Source organism: Aythya marila, assembly GCF_965140915.1.
Source record: "Aythya marila genome assembly, chromosome: 1".
Classification (NCBI taxonomy): Eukaryota; Metazoa; Chordata; class Aves; order Anseriformes; family Anatidae; genus Aythya; species Aythya marila.
This window is the reverse complement of record NC_139042.1, coordinates 42,614,488-42,630,398: the sequence shown is the minus strand read 5'-3', so window position 1 is coordinate 42,630,398 and position 15,911 is coordinate 42,614,488. Positions and strand designations below refer to the sequence as shown.

The following is a 15,911-nucleotide window of genomic DNA, read 5'->3' as shown; positions in this document are numbered from 1 at the left end:
TCTACCCCTCCATATTTAGGTATTCCGGGAACCAATCTATTATACAACTATGACACGAGAAATTCAGCGTTCTAACAATGAGAAAGATACATGGGGCTAATACTCATCCCTTTTTAATGTGCCTTGACCACTCATCTGATGGCTCTACACAACAATCTATCCTTCCAGTCAAATGTGTACCATTTTTCAAAAACTTCTATATCAAAGGAAGGGAGGAGTTACTCCAGTTCAGATCATAGAATCTGAATGCATACTGTCCATAAATTGAAAATCTAAGACTTTGAGTCTCCAAATAAAATACAGCAGTGTTATCTAGTTCTTGACCACAATACTGAACATATATGAGCCTAAGTAGCCTACAGCTGACCAATGGGAAGATTTTATTTACCCTTAAGCTGAGGTTTAGACTATGTATAGCTAGATGAGTATATATACTTTCTCTTGAGAATTTGACAACTCATAACCACCACCTCTTCCTCAGTAAAAAGGAATACACTTTTAGATTTGGCAGAAGTCTTAATATTCTTCACTTGTGTTATAAACCTACCCTTTCATACAGACAATCTTCTACTTTCACCTCATATGTGAGGAATGACCTGAAATTGGCAACAGCATTCACTAAGAGGTTGGTTCTTTCTTAATTACTCCTACAAGGAGCATCAGACTGTAAACATTAACTGAGGGAAAGAGATATCCTCCAAACTAGTTATTCAGAGTTTTGTTTATGATGTATGAGATGTGCGTTAGGATCCCATGTAGTACAAAACAGAAAACAACCACTTCTGTAATATCTCTAGTTAGGGACCTTATGCATTAGTCTTTTTATGCATTAGTTTTCATATTTTTTCCGGCTACAACTATTCAGTGAACTTAACCTGAATTTTGAGTATTTAAAGATAAGCACAAGTATGTATTTCAAGTACGCTTTTCAATATGTTTTTTGACTAGCTTAAATTTAAAGCAAAAGGGACAAAGGTACTGCATCTCCGAAGACTGGAAAACTCTGATTCCGACTACAACAGAAAATTATACAGTGCTCAAGGATGAGATAACTATTTGCAAACCACTGTCTAGCAAACCACTAAACACCCCTGCTAGCATTCTGGCACGTGGTAATTTACACTCTCACAAACAGTTTCTATGCACAGTGGAGGGGTTAGTGCGGGCCAGCAAGTGTTACTGTTAAGTAGTTCTCATGCAGTTAACCTACACTGAGAGTTCAATTTGAGAGTAAGTGCCATTTTGTCTCAATTCTTGAAAATGTTCCCAGATGGGTTTAATATACTAGTTTATACACTGGGTTTACAGTGCCTATGTCCAAAGACATGAAATAGCACAGAAAAAGTAGAGGCAAAGAGGTATAGACTCCATGATGCACTATGCTTGAATAGGTAGTTTTGTATTAAGTTTTAATCTGACTCTGAATTGTGTGTTGTGAACTTAGAAGAGCTCTTCATTTAGGATTCCAAAGGTCTGGAATTAAAAAAACAGGTAGTGGACTCAAAAAAGATTACTATTCACATTTGTAATAGATTCTCTTTCCAGAGAATAGAAAATGTACCTGTACTTATTTAAGTGCTCTAAACATAGAAGTTGGTGTCAGAGAGACTTTGCTTTCAAGCTTTGGAGCCAAAGGAATCACACACTTTTTCTACATAGCAGCTATCGTTGAGTCAGAACAGCAGCAGGTAGACCATACAGACACTTTTATGGCTTTTTTAAGGTTCTTAATTTTATCTTCTAAAATTTATGAAGTCTCCAGCATCACTATGAAGAATTAAAATTCGCTTTATCTGTCAACGTCTTTTGGAACAAAAGAGGAGTTGTGATGCATACATTCTGACAGAGACACTTCTAAGCTCAGGAAGTTATCTTCTAAACATTTCTGATATCCCAGTTTACTGATCATCAGATTCATCATTCAAAAGCGATTTAGCAGAATCCTTGAATGTGTACATAATCTACATCTAATAAAACTGAACCTAATATGGTAGGAAAAAAGAAGGAAACTAGAAAACTGCTGAAACTCAGAAAAGTTCCCAAACTATTGACAAAGGAGGAGGGAACTGAAATTTTAGGCAAAGATGCTCCCACTAGTCTCCTAAAACAGACATACAACAAGGTTATGGATTTTTTTTTCCCTTTTCTTGCTGGAATTTTATGCAGTATAAAAAGAAATGTTACTAGGAAACAATCTGACGAGACATAAAAATGCTAAAGAGTAAACTAAGCTATGCCAAACTTAAGTACTACATAAAACCTTTATGATTTCTGACAGCAATATGCAACTCAGTGCATGACAGGTCTAATATAATTGACAGTATTGACAACACTTACTTGAAAAACAAGTATAAACTATGGAAGAGACAGTGCGCAGCCCACAAATCTTTGCTACAAATATGAACAGGCCATCATTTGTCCTTAGTTCACAACAGTAACTATCATAGTGTATTACTGTCCTAAAGGACATTAAATCTTCTTTTTATTGGAGAAGGTGGGGGGGGCAGGAGGTTAAGAGGACAAAACCAACTAAACACACATTTGTAGCAAAAACAAACAGTTTTCCTTGACAAAGCTGCACTTCCAGCTTCTGAAATACAGATAGCTGAATGCTAGATATATATCCTGTGAAGTTGTGCTACATGTTTATCTTGTCTCTATTCCAACGTGTCCACCAATAATGGTGGGGTTTCTCATTTTGATGGAAAGAAGTGTGGTCAAAGTCTAACACTAACACAAATTACAGCGTACTTTCTTGCATTCAAGCAAATTGTAGGCACACTCAAAATGCAAATAATGAGTCTAATACTGAGAGAACAACCTTCTTAAGTGTGTCTTCTCTGTCAGGCTGAAGACAAAAAAAAAAAATAAATTACTCTGACCTGATATTGTAGAGTACGTGGAATCTTCATCTATAGAGATAATCAGAACTGTAAAAGGTCCTGAGCAATTGGATTTGCTCTGATCAAATAGGATCAGAGCAAACTGAAACATGTAATTGGAATCAAATACTGTGGATGTAAAGATGCTCTAAAACTCTGGCCTTCTTAATTTCCTGACAGATATGTTTTTATTGCAATTAAACAAAGTTATTTTAAAGGTATTAAAGAACTTATTTCCTTTTATATATATATACGTGTATATATATATGAAGAATGTAACTAGTATGTTTTTACAGCTGCTTAGTTTTTATGCAATTAAAATTAATCTTTTTAAAAAATAAGAAAAAAATCTTAAAATAACCTAGAAAAATATCTATATGCTCATTAATATATATAAACCACATTAACAGATCCTACTCTTCGCCCTCTTTCTGTATTCTTAAGTCTTTAAAATGACTCTTTATGTTAACCAAACTGGCTAGTTTCTAAGATAGAACATACTACACACATTTACACACATTCATTTACTTTACCTTGAACAAGTAAATTCAGGAACCACCTATTTACCTTTGCTTTAGTCGTCTTTTGGCTGTTGTAGGAACATTAGCACCATACCCATATGAGAAGAGAACCCTTTCAGCTTCAACTTCATCTTCCACTGCAAAAAAATCCAGAAAGGTACTATTATTAAGGTGTCCTTTGAAGAATATAATTACAATGAGAACTTACAAACTTCTAAGTGATTCTAAAAAAAAGTGATTTTTTTTTCTAGAAGATAGATTTTCAGTTGTAAACTGACACAGCCTTCAGGCTTCAGTCAAACAGTTTTGTTGACAATAGCATTAATACAGTACCCTACATTCACTTTATAACACTGGCAAGCTTTTCACTTTTTATTTTTGAATTAGCATAGGACTTAATAAAAAAGTAATAGATAATATAAAATTAGGGGAAAAAAAAAAAAGTCAGTGCCCTGGAATATTCACTACTGGTATGGTCACAAAATAGAAAGTAATATTACAAGCTTAATTCAGCAGAACAAAGATATGTTGCCGTTTGTTTTTTTCTAAATAATGCATTTTTTGTGCATACATGAGATAGTAGAGGAAGATAAAATTAGGGAGTGCTTAAGCCAACTGAACATAAACAAGTCCATGGGATCAGAAGAGACAAATCCAAGGTTGCTAAGAGAGCTGATGTCACTGCAAGGCTGCTGACCGTCACTGAAAGACTGTGATGATCAGAAATTCCTGATAATCTGAGAAAAACAAATACCATACCTATCTTCAAAGAAGGCAAGAAGGAGATTCTGTAGAATGATAAACCAGTCAGTCTCTCGTCAGTCTCTGTTAAAGTTATGAAGCTAATTTCCCTACTTCCAAGTATGGACAAGAACACGGTTGGGAACAGGTTGCAAAAACAAATCATGTCTGACTAACCTGATAGCCTTCTGTGATGAAATGATTGGTAGTAAGAGGGAGCAGCAGAAGTTGTTCACCTTGACTACTGTAAAGACAAAACCTTTGATACAGTCTCTCACAATATCCTTAAAGCCAAACCAGCATGCATTGGGTGGGTGGAAAACTGGATGGACCTTTGGTCTCAAATTAGTCATACCAAGTCCAACTTCGAGTCAGTCATCCAATAGTGGCATCTCTCAGGTGTTAATACTGCTCAAAATCTTTACTAAAAATGCAGACGATGGGATATCATGCACCTTCAGCAAGTTTCAGAAATATACCAGATTGGGGAGGTGGTATCACAGACTGTGGAACAGGGCTGCTATTCACAAGAACCTCGACAGGCTGGAAAAATAGACTGACAAAAACCTTAACTTTAAGCAAAAGCAAATACAGAGTCCCAAATCTGGGGTGGAGTAAGTCCAGACATGCTGAACTTGACTTGTAGTCTCAAAGCAGCAAACTACTGCTGAGCATAGCTTCTGGTAATAACCTGATCAATTAGCAACTGTCTGTGCCAAGGTGCTTCTCTCATGGATTAAACAAGCACCTCCACAGAAACAGAATTAGGGGATGCTTCCTCTTTTGCCACCATTTGGAAAAGCTCACTGATTTTATGTCATTTGCGTACCCCTGACACAACTTTTTACTACAATTTTACTACAAGCCTTTAATATTAACTAAAACCTTTCATGAAAATACAGAAAAAAAAAAAGTTGAAAACATAATTAGTGTTGCCCATTGGCCGTTTCTATATCATTAGTGATAACAACATTAAATGTAGCGTGCTTCTAAAATAGAATTTATGAGACAACACAGAATCATTGAATATCCTGAGTTGGAAGGGACCCACAAGAATCATTGGGTCCGACTCCTGGCTCCACACAGGACCACTCAAAAATCAAACCATATGTCTGAGAGCATTGTCCAAAGACTTCTTGAAATCCAGCAGGCTTGGTACTGTGACCACTGCCCTGACCAGTGCCCAACCATCCTCTTGGTGAAGAACCTTTTCCTGATACCCAGCCTGACCCTCCCCTGTCCCAGCTCCATGCTGTTTTCTTGGGTCCTGTCGCTGTCCCCAGAGAGCAGAGCTCAGCGCCTGCCCATCCGCTCCCCTCATGGGGGAGCTGCAGGCAGCCATGAGGCCTGCCCTCAGCCTGCTCTGCTCTGGGCTGAGCAAACCAAGGGACATCAGCTGTTCCTCACGTGTCTTGCCCACTAGACCCTGCACCATCTTTGTTGCATGCTGTAGTATAACTGAATATTGTAAATTTAACAACAGTATACTATTCTAAATATTTATTGGCAGATAAACTAATCCAAACAAAGCAGATCTAACCTAACATCTAAATTTTAATCAAATTGAGATTATATGATGTGTAAAAATAGAAGATAAACTAAATCTCATGAAGTTCTACGTGGCCAAGTACAAGGTCCTATGCCTGGGCCAGGACAATCCCAAGTACAAATACAGGCTGGTCAAAGCACGGATTGAGAGCAGCCCTGAGGAGAAGGATGAGGGTGTTGGTTGACAAGAAACTGAACATGAACTGGCAATGTGCACTTGCAGCCCAGAAAGCCAACCATATCCTGGGCTGCATCAAAAGAAGTGTGTCCAGCAGGTCAAGGGATGTGATTCTCCCCTTCTGCTCTGCTCTTGTGAGACCCCACCTGGAGGGCTGTGTTCAGCTCTGGGGTCCCCAGCACAAGAGGGACATTGCCTTATTAGAATGAGTCCAGAGGAGGGCCACAGGGATTATCAGAGAGGGCTGGAGCACCTCTCCTATCAAGCGAGTCTGAGGGAGTTGGGGTTGTTCAGCCTGGAGAAAAGAAGGCTCCACGGAGACCTTACTGTGGCCTCCTAATACCTAAACGGGGCCTACAAGAAAGCAGGAGAGGAACTCTTTGTCAGGGACTGAAGTGATAGGACAAGGGGGAATGGTATTGCACTAAAATAGGGCAGATTTGGATATTAGGAAGAAAATCCGTATTCAGACAGTGGTGAGGCACTGGCACAGGTTGCCCAGAGAAGCTGTGGATGCCCCATCACTGGAGGTGTTCAAGGCCAGGTTGGATGGGACCTTGAGCAACCTGGTCTGGTGGGAGGTGTCCCTGCTCATGGCGGGAGGGTTGGAACTAGGTGATCTTTAAGGTCCCTTCCAACCCAAACCATTCCGTGATTCTGTGAAAAACAATATAGAAATTCCAGTAAGTAGGACAGAAAAACTCAACTGTTGTGGCAGTAAAAAGGCAGCAGAACTTCAGATTTTTAAGGCTTAGTTATGATAGGAAATTCCTCAGGGGCTGAAATACCTCAGGTTGTGAAAAACATACAAATAACTTAATCTGCCTTTCTCACAAACCACCTTTTTGGTTACAAGTTCGGGGCTGTATTTCTTAGAAAAGTGTCAATGAGATTCTACTCAATAAATCCATAACTGTCAGTAGTATCCACATAAATGTCAGATCAGGAAGACACACCAAAAAAATTGGAAATATAGTAGATATCAAGCCAAAGAAGCATTCTATATTGGTATGTGCTTGTGTCATCTTGTTTTTTGTCCTTCCAGGCTGTTCAACTGACACTGTGATAGAAAACGTACATTTTTGCTAGTGAGGGGAAACTCTTATTACTGTCATTTTTCATGCTACTTAGCAAAAAAAGTATGTTCATGAGGATACAGTCTCCGTCTTTTTCTTAAACAGCTCCAAGCACTAGGAAGCAAGACAATCAAATGAGTAGTCTACAACAAAAATCCTTCAACATGAAGATTTTACCCTGAAAAGGAAGAAGAGAGAGATGCCAAGAAAGTTTACTGTTGATATTCATGTGGAAACCACTCAAATGCTTTAAGGAGTGGCTATACAAATTCTTGATAGTTTCCTGAAGAGGCTGTTTCATGTTATTTCAATATTAATAAAGTGAGGCATGATGAGGGAATAAAAGTCAAAATTCAGTGATCTTTTCCACATGCACATTCTCCAAAGTAAAAAGTTTATATGATTATATGACAAAATACACCTTGAACATGAAAATGCACAGTTTACTAAAAAGTCCAGAGAATCCAATGCTCTCCCCTAACTGCTCAGCACCCCCAGATAGTGTAAAACAGCAGAAGCTTCATAACTCAAGTAGAGGAAAAAAAAAATCACATAGTACTGAAATGTAAAGAAGTGTTTAGTTTATCTTCTCTGAAATACTGATTGGAGTATTTCTAGAACATATTAAATTTGAAACTAATGGTATTTCCTTTCATTCAAATATTTTTGACCTTTAGTTTTGACACGTAAATGCTAGGACTTAATTTGAGACAGGGGAAAGGATGTCTATATTCTCTATTTTTAAAAAAGAAATGTCTTTTCTTTTTTTCTGATTTGCCTCAGAAGTTCACCTTGGTGCTGGAATTCAGTCTTCACTAGTATTACCCTTAAATTTCAGTGTGAAAGATACAATAACAATAGTAAGAAAAGCAAAGTTATTGAAACATATTAAAATAATATTGTACTATAACTCCCCTTTTTCCTCCAACAGAATCCCATGCAGTTCCCCTGTAGCCTGTGGAGAGGCCCCTGGTGGAGCAGGCTGTCCCCCTGCAGCCCATGGGTCCCACAGGGAGCAGATCTCCACAAAGCAGCCCATGGAGGAGCTCCCGGTGGAGCAGGTGGATGTGGCCTGGAGGAGGCTGTGGCCCATGGAGAGCCCCCGCGCCAGAGCTGCAGCCCGTGGAGAGGAGCCCATGCAGGAGAAGAGGGTCTGGGGAAAGCTGCTGCTCACCCGTGGGGGACCCGTGCTGGAGCAGTTTGCTCCTGGGGGATGGACCCCATGGTACGGAGCCATGGTACAGAGCCAGTTCCTGAAGAGCTGCTGCCTGTGGGCAGGCTCATTTTGGGAAGGACAGCATCCCATGGGAGGGACCCCATATGGAGCAGGGGCAGGAAGTGACCGTGAATGAGCGGCAGACACGAAGTGTTAGGGACTGACCACAGCCTCCATTCCCTGTTCCCCTGCACCACTTGGGGGGAAACGATATGTAGGAGAGGATGGATGGAGGAAGGGTTTTTTCTTAGAATCATAGAATCATTTAGGTTGGAAAAGGCCTCTAAGATCATCCAGTCCAACCTTTAACCTGGCACTGCCAAGTCCACCATTCAACCATCTCACTAAGCACCACAACTACACGTTTTTTGAAGATCTACAGGGATCGTGGCTCAACCACTTCTCTGGGCAGCCAGTTCTGATACTTTACAACCCTTTCAGTCATGAATTTTTTCATAATATCCAATCTAAACCTCCCTGGTGCAACTTGAGCCCATTTCCTCTTGTCTTATTACTTAGTAGTGCTTGAAAGATAAGACCGATGCCCACCTTGCTACAGCCTCCTTTAAGGTAACTGTAGAGAGAGTTTTTAGTTTGCTTTTAGTTTCTCACTGTTCTAGTCTGCCAGGGAAAGGCAATAAATTAAATTAATCTCTCTTATTCTGAGTCTGTTTTTACCCCATAACAATAACTGTTGAGGGATCTCCCTGTCATTGTCTCAACCCTTGAGCCCTTTCCATTGTATTTTCTCCCCCTTTTTCTTTGAGGAAGGAGAATGAGAGAACAGCTGTGATGGAGTTCAGCTGCCCAGCTGGGTAAAACCAACTTGTCACTAATATATTCTGTCAAAGTAATTACTGCATCTTAATCGTCAGGCATAAGGAGGGAGAATGGCAGACACTGTAAGACTTTCCAAGTGCTATGAGAAATAAGACGTCTTGTCAGAAACATCTACAGATACAATATGATTTGTGTCAGAACTTACTTTCTGCTGTTTGCATTATTATCTCATCCAGTTCTTTTTCAAGTTTTTCATAAGTATCTAGTCTTGCCTGAAACTCAGAATTCTGTGTTTGGAGTTCAATAATGCGTGTTTCACTAGAAGACTGAAGACTATAAAATTCCTTTGTAAGCACCTGTGACAATGAATAATGAAAAGATCAGGGATTCAGCATCACAGCTTTGAAAAAGGCAAAAAAAAAAAAAAACAAAACAAAAAACAAAACAAAACATAAAATGTAAAATGTTCAGCAATATGTTATCAAATAACAATAATGCATCGATATAACTTTTCCATAGGAGAAATCAAAATACTTTAAAAATCAGTCATTTTTTCACCTATATGATCTTGTAGCAGATTACACTCAGGTATCCATCATAACACTCTCCTAAGGCCTTAGTAATTCTGTGAATCCCTCTCTGAAAGAGCTACAATAATTTTAAATTACAAAAGTTACAAAAAATAAAGTAACAGCTACAAAAAGTAATACACACCAGTCAACAAAGCATGACTGCATTTCTTTTTGTTGCTTTAACTGGATTCAGATTTCAGTAATCAATCTAAAAGAAGAACATTCTTTTATAGAATGGTAAAAGGCACAAATTACAAAATTTGTTATTTAAGATATAGCAGATTCTTATTATTTACTGATTACTGAAAGGTAATATGCCATTAGCATCTGTGATTTAACCCACCGAGATTAAACAAAAAGCCATATATTCAAAAGTAAAAGTTACGAAGGTCTGTATATGAACCAAAGCTTAACAAGAAAGCTAAGTGATATGGTACTTGAAAATCGAAAACAACATTGACAAATATAAAACTGACCGGAATGAAAACATGTTTGGTTAAGGAAGTAATAATCAGTATACTGTGCAGAAAAAAACAAACAAACAAAAAAACAAACAAAAGCAAAAACAAAAACAAGTAAAAGTAGTAATTAAGTGGTACTGTAGCTAAGTTTAGTACTGACTTCACAGATAAAATACTGCACATTGAAGATGATCACTGAATATAGGTCTCGAGATATAGAAACAAATGTATACTGTATACAGCAGTAATACCAGACACACTGTCAAAATGCACAATGGTAAGAGAAACAAACAACTGAAATAATAATTAATTAATTAAAAAAAAAAAAAACAACTGTTGCCATAGAAGAATAAATTTATAAGTCAAAACTTGGCAACATATAAAACAGCTGTTTCCTAGTTTTAGCATGCATAAGAGAAACTATGCTGAAACCCAAACAAAAACAAGTTTTTTCATGAAGCACTTAAGGTGCTAGTGACTACACCATTAGTTAAGATCAATACTCTGTAAGAAGGTAGGATATGAAAAAAAAATATTAATACATTCAAACTGTATATTAGAAAGGAAATGAAAAAAATAAAAATTCAGTCAAAAGGAATGAATGAAAAAAACTACAGACAACAAATGTTTAAATTCTGCAATAACATTTCGTAATGAAAGAACATTGGTTTCAAGGCATATCTCTAGAGAGGAAAGTGCCAAAAGAGTTAGTACAGTTGAATGCCAAATATTCAAGATGTTATTCAAATAAAATAAATATCCACAAAGAAAATGGAAACACAGCTCGAATTTAACTATCTTCCTCAAAGTTTAGACATGTCTGTGCAATTAAAATATATTTAGCAACCTCAAAGTCTAGCATAACTGGCACTCCCAGTGCTCATGACCACAACTAACCTCAACAGCTAAGATCTGAATGTTCCAATACAGACAGAACAACATGAAATTACATTTTATCTAAAGCCTTGTTTCCACTCTGTAATTCTGTTTCCACTCTACAGCTCCTCTTCATAAACATCCTATGCAGGTTCAGTGCTAGAAATGCAGAATCTCCAATAACAGTATCTTTCCCCCCAAAATTAAGAATGCCATAGCTGGCACTTGGGAAAAAAAGCTCTTATTCTGTCCTGCCCAGTTTGTATCCTGCTGTCTTAGACACATACTATCAATCTCATTTAAATCTCACAAATTAGACTTGGTGATGTTTTCAGCCCTACCTTTGCACAGGTGAAGAATTTTTGTTTTCAAGTTTGTTCTGTTGCAGACTTGACACCTTTCCAATAGTAAAATAGGCAAACAGGATATGATATGTTTTTGAAGGTACGTGTTTGAAAAAGAATAAATCCTACAAATGTAGAGATGAAAGGGTCCATAACATTCAACTTTTTACATAATGTAAAAAAAATATATTGGGTGTAGGTGTCAAGGTGTTGGCAGCAGTCTCAAGGTAGTGGAAAGTTTACTTGTAGTGGTAAACATTTGCAGAGGGGTGACATTTTATATACTATATTATAGAGATTACTCAGGATCTTGAAAGTACATCTGTGATGTACTTTCATGTACTGACACGATACCTTGGTGTTTCTGAGGTATGAATACTTTTCTTAGTATATTGCTGAATATAATTTCTGTTTTGTTGTTGTTTGTTCTGCATATAAAAATATCTCACAGAGTGACAATAAGGTGTTAAATAGCTTCAAATCATCAACTACGTTATAGAACCACAGAATGGTTTGGGTGAGAAGGGACCTTAAAGACCATCTAGCTTCAACTCCCCTGCCATAGGCAGGAACACTGCCCACCCGACCAGGTTGCTCAAAGCCCCATCCAACCTGGCCTTGAACACCTCCAGAAGCTGTGGATGCAAAACAGCTTCTCTGGGCAACCTGTGCCAGTGCCTCACCACCCTCTGAATAAAGAATTTCTTCCTAATATCTAACCTAAATCTACCTTCTTTTAGTATAAAGCCATTCTTCTTGTCCTATCACTCCACTCCCTGACAGAGTCCCTCCCTAGCTTTCCTGAAGGCCCCCTTTAGATACTGGATGGCTGCTAGAAGGTCTCCCTGGAGCCTTCTCTTCTCCAGACTGAACAACCCCAACTCTCTCACCGTGTTTTCATAGGAGAGGTGCTCCAGCCCTCTGACCATCCTTGCAAGTTGTATTTTAAAGCAGACTGTTTTAGAAAGACTGCCAAGGCAAATCAGGAATACACTGGTACTATTTTCCAAATTGTTTTTCAAAACTTAATTTTTTTTTTATCAGCACTACTGTTAAGGTGGCAGACTTTATACAAATGTGTAAACATACATTCTTGTTCTTCCAACTCTGTTGTGGACAGTAAAGGGGAAGAGATAATGCAGAAACAGTAATTTCTTAAATAGCATCATAGAATAACCTGAATTGGAAAGGTCCCATGAGGATGGAGTCCAGCTCCTCACTCTGTACAGGCCAACTTAAATCCTATATCTAAGAGCATTGTCCAAAGGCTTCTTGAACATTGACAGGCTTTGGGGCATGACCCCTTCCCTGGGGAGCCTGTTCCAGTGCTTGACTACCCTTTTGCTGAAAAACTTTTTGCTAATATCCAATGTGAACTTCGTCTGACATAGCTTTAACTTCGCCTGATGCCACATTTCTTCTGGTCCTATCACCAGGCATCGGAGAGAAGAAATCAGCACCTCCCTCTTTGCTTCCAGTCATGAGGAAATTGTAGACAGCTATGAGGTCACCTCTCCTCCATCTCTTCTCTAGGCTGAACAAACCAAGTGACCTCAGTTGCTCCTCCTAAGTCATGTCCTCTACTTTTCACCATCTTTGTTGCTTTCCTTTGGACACATTCTGATATTTTAATATCTGATATATTTAATAAAAACTGCACACAGTAATTGTGGTGAGGCTGCACCAGGGCTGACTATGGAAAGACAGTCACTTATTTTCACTAGTTAGCTTTCTACCCCAGGATACAGTTAGCCCTTTTGGCCACCAGGGCACACCCTTGACTCATACTGAGCTTACCATCAACTAAAACCTCCACCCCCGACCCCTTTCCACGGGGCTGCTCTCCATCCACTTGTCCCCCACTCTCTACGTACATCCAGAATTACACCATCCCAGGCGCTGAATCCAGCGTTTGCTTTTGTTAAGTTTCATATGGTTGGTGATTGCCCAGCCCTCTAATCTATCAAAACTATAGAATCATAGATAGGTTTGGGTTAGAAGAGACTTTAAAACTCATCTAATTCCAACCCCCTTTCCCCTGCCATAGGCAGGGATGCCACCCACTAGACCAAAACGCCTTTCATTGGACCAGGATCCACAAGATATCTCTGTAAGGCTGCTCTACCCTTAAGGGAATCAACAATGACTCCTAATTTAGTAGCAGCTGTGAACTTACTTAGTGTGAACTCAAATCCTGTGTCCAGGTCATTGATAAGAGCTTTGAAGAGAACTGGCCCTAAAACTGAGCTCTGGAGAACCCCACTAGTGACTGGCCACCAGCCTGATGTTATCCCATTTACTGTAACCCTTTGAGCCCAACTCTTCAGCCAATTGTTCACTCACTGTATTGTGTGCATGTCTAGCTGTATGCTGAACATTTCCTCTAGAAGGATACTGTGAGAGAATCAAAAAGCTTTTAGAAGGTTAAAAAATATAAACTCTTATATATATTTAAATATATATACACACCTAAGCAGTATGGACAGAGAAGATCCTAAGGCCACAGTCTCATGACAACAGAGTTCCATGCACACATCACGACACACACACAGCCATGCAGTAGCACAGACATGGCTTTTAATCTCCTTATCCTTCTATTCTCCTATGCTTGTTCCTCCTTGTATCACCTAGATCCATTCTTTCCCTTGTCACAGGTTTCTTCCCTTAACATAAGCCTCTTGAAAACACCAGATGCTCTTTTTCTGCAACACATCATGTAGCCCATACCCCAGTGCAGTGACACCTCAGTCTGTGAGGTGACCCTCTCCCATTGACCCTGACCCACTGGTAGGTGCCCCCTGGTCCATGGGGCTGAGGCTCTCCGGGACAGCCCTGGGATGGTCCATAGGCAGAGGCTTGTGTCTTGGACTGTGTCACTGGGGCTCCCCCACTGTCCTTGATCCTCAGATCTTCTTTGTGGGAGGACTTGGTCCTTTGATGAGCTCATGGCTCCTGTGAAGAGCTGGGAGCAGCAAGGGCAGAGTATTGCTGCAGCAAGGGCAGAGTATTGCTTGGGGTTGTCTACTTCCAAGTGCCCTTCTGTGGTCCTTTGTGAGTGCGAATGTAGACATTTTAATCATAAAGCAGTATTGACTAAATGTACAATTGCACTTATTTTGGAAACACTGAGTTAAAAAAGGAGTTTTAATTGCCAGCTGTCAATGAACATGCAGCTGTTGGAAACAGCTAGCGAGCTACTACCCTTGCGTGTATAGGAAAATAAAACCAACTTATTTTTCATCTTGCACAAATAGATTCTGAAGGATGTCAGAGATCAAATGTCAACATATAACTATGATAAGCTGGATAATACTGGATGCTGTGTCCTATAAAAGGGTCTGAACTAATTTTTTTCTAGTAATAAACCTATAAAACAAGTACAGATACGCAAAATTCTACAAAACCTTTCTGACATATTTTAGTGTAATTAAATGATGTAAGAGAACTTTAAAAAGTTTATATACTTCTACCAGTATACTTTTAAGAGAATTTCACCAAATTTTTGTTTTGCTTATTGCTGGTTTTGAAACTGCAGTATAAATTTTACAGACTATATGCATGTATTAAAAAAAAAAAAAAAAAAAAAAAAAAAGAATTTAATATAAATTCTCTGTTTTGATTCCTGATGTGAAATTCCCCTAGAACTGGTATGCAGTCTTAGGAAGAACTAAATTAGAGGAAAAAAAGACTTTATTTGTAAGGGTGCATAATAAAGACCTATTCTTTACAAAGAAGCTATCTAAATGCCGACATTTGACACAAAGAGAGAATTTCTATATTGGACACTGGTAATCTAAAGCACAAGTCTTCAACATCTCTCCATGAGATAGTTTTGCCTCTTCCATTTCCTTTGATTTTCCACTGAAATGGTCAAACATAGTAAACTTTGTCATTAGGTTCTGCCCCAGCCAAATTTGGTGGAAATGCTAATACAACCATGTATATATTCTTCGGTGCTTTTTCCCTAAACTTTTTCATTTTAAATTCTAATTGAAAACAACTACATAATGCTCTGTAAAATGTCTTTTGATAACATACCTCCAGCTTTCTCTGATATTTCTCACATTCTATTTGGCATTGTGAAAGATTCTTAGCTGTTTCTTGTTGCATGAGTTGAACATGTTCACTTTCAAAGGACTTTAACTTACTTTGGTGAAGAAGTTCAGCTACTTTGCTTTCTGTGCCAAGCTGCATTTGTCTATACCTAAAAACAGAAAAAATAAAAAGTTTTGGCAACTCCAAAATTATTCAAAACAAACTTAAAACGCATGCTGGTTCTGTTCTGAAATTTATAACTGATATGAAATAAAAAGTATTTTTAAGAATTTAGTAAATGTTAGTACCTTTACCTATGGAACTACTGTTGCCTCTATTTGAAGCATCATTAGGGAAATTCAATATGATAACAACAACAAAACACAGAAGTAGAAAACTCAGTCCATGGCTTGGCTGAGTATGTTGATAACGCAAAATCAAATGACAATGACCTTACAGTATACCTTCATTTTAAAAAATGTTACATCAACGCCAATTTTGTTTTCAGTATACAAAAGTATATATTCCATACCTCTAACACTGAAATCTTTTAGAGGACATTAGAGAGATACCATGGTATTAGCTGTTGTCTCCTATCTTCACCAGTAAGTGTTATACATAATAGGGAGAAGTGGTATTAGACCTCAGTGATATCAAGGCTGAATCCCTTTTAGGGTATGA

General features: G+C 38.4%; 1 protein-coding gene across 2 annotated transcripts in view; it reads right to left on the bottom strand.

Moving 5' to 3' along the window:
• The window catches only part of PIBF1 (progesterone immunomodulatory binding factor 1), a 120,043-nt gene that overhangs the window by 35,944 nt on the left and 68,188 nt on the right, over positions 1 to 15,911 (bottom strand). For both annotated transcript variants that reach the window (XM_082752362.1, XM_082752363.1), the window contains exons 11-13: positions 15,234 to 15,399; positions 9,148 to 9,298; positions 3,450 to 3,540 (exon numbers count right to left, since the gene is read on the bottom strand). In XM_082752362.1, the coding sequence (XP_082608488.1) occupies positions 3,450 to 3,540; positions 9,148 to 9,298; positions 15,234 to 15,399 (408 nt within the window). The remainder of the gene's footprint in view (positions 1 to 3,449; positions 3,541 to 9,147; positions 9,299 to 15,233; positions 15,400 to 15,911) is intronic.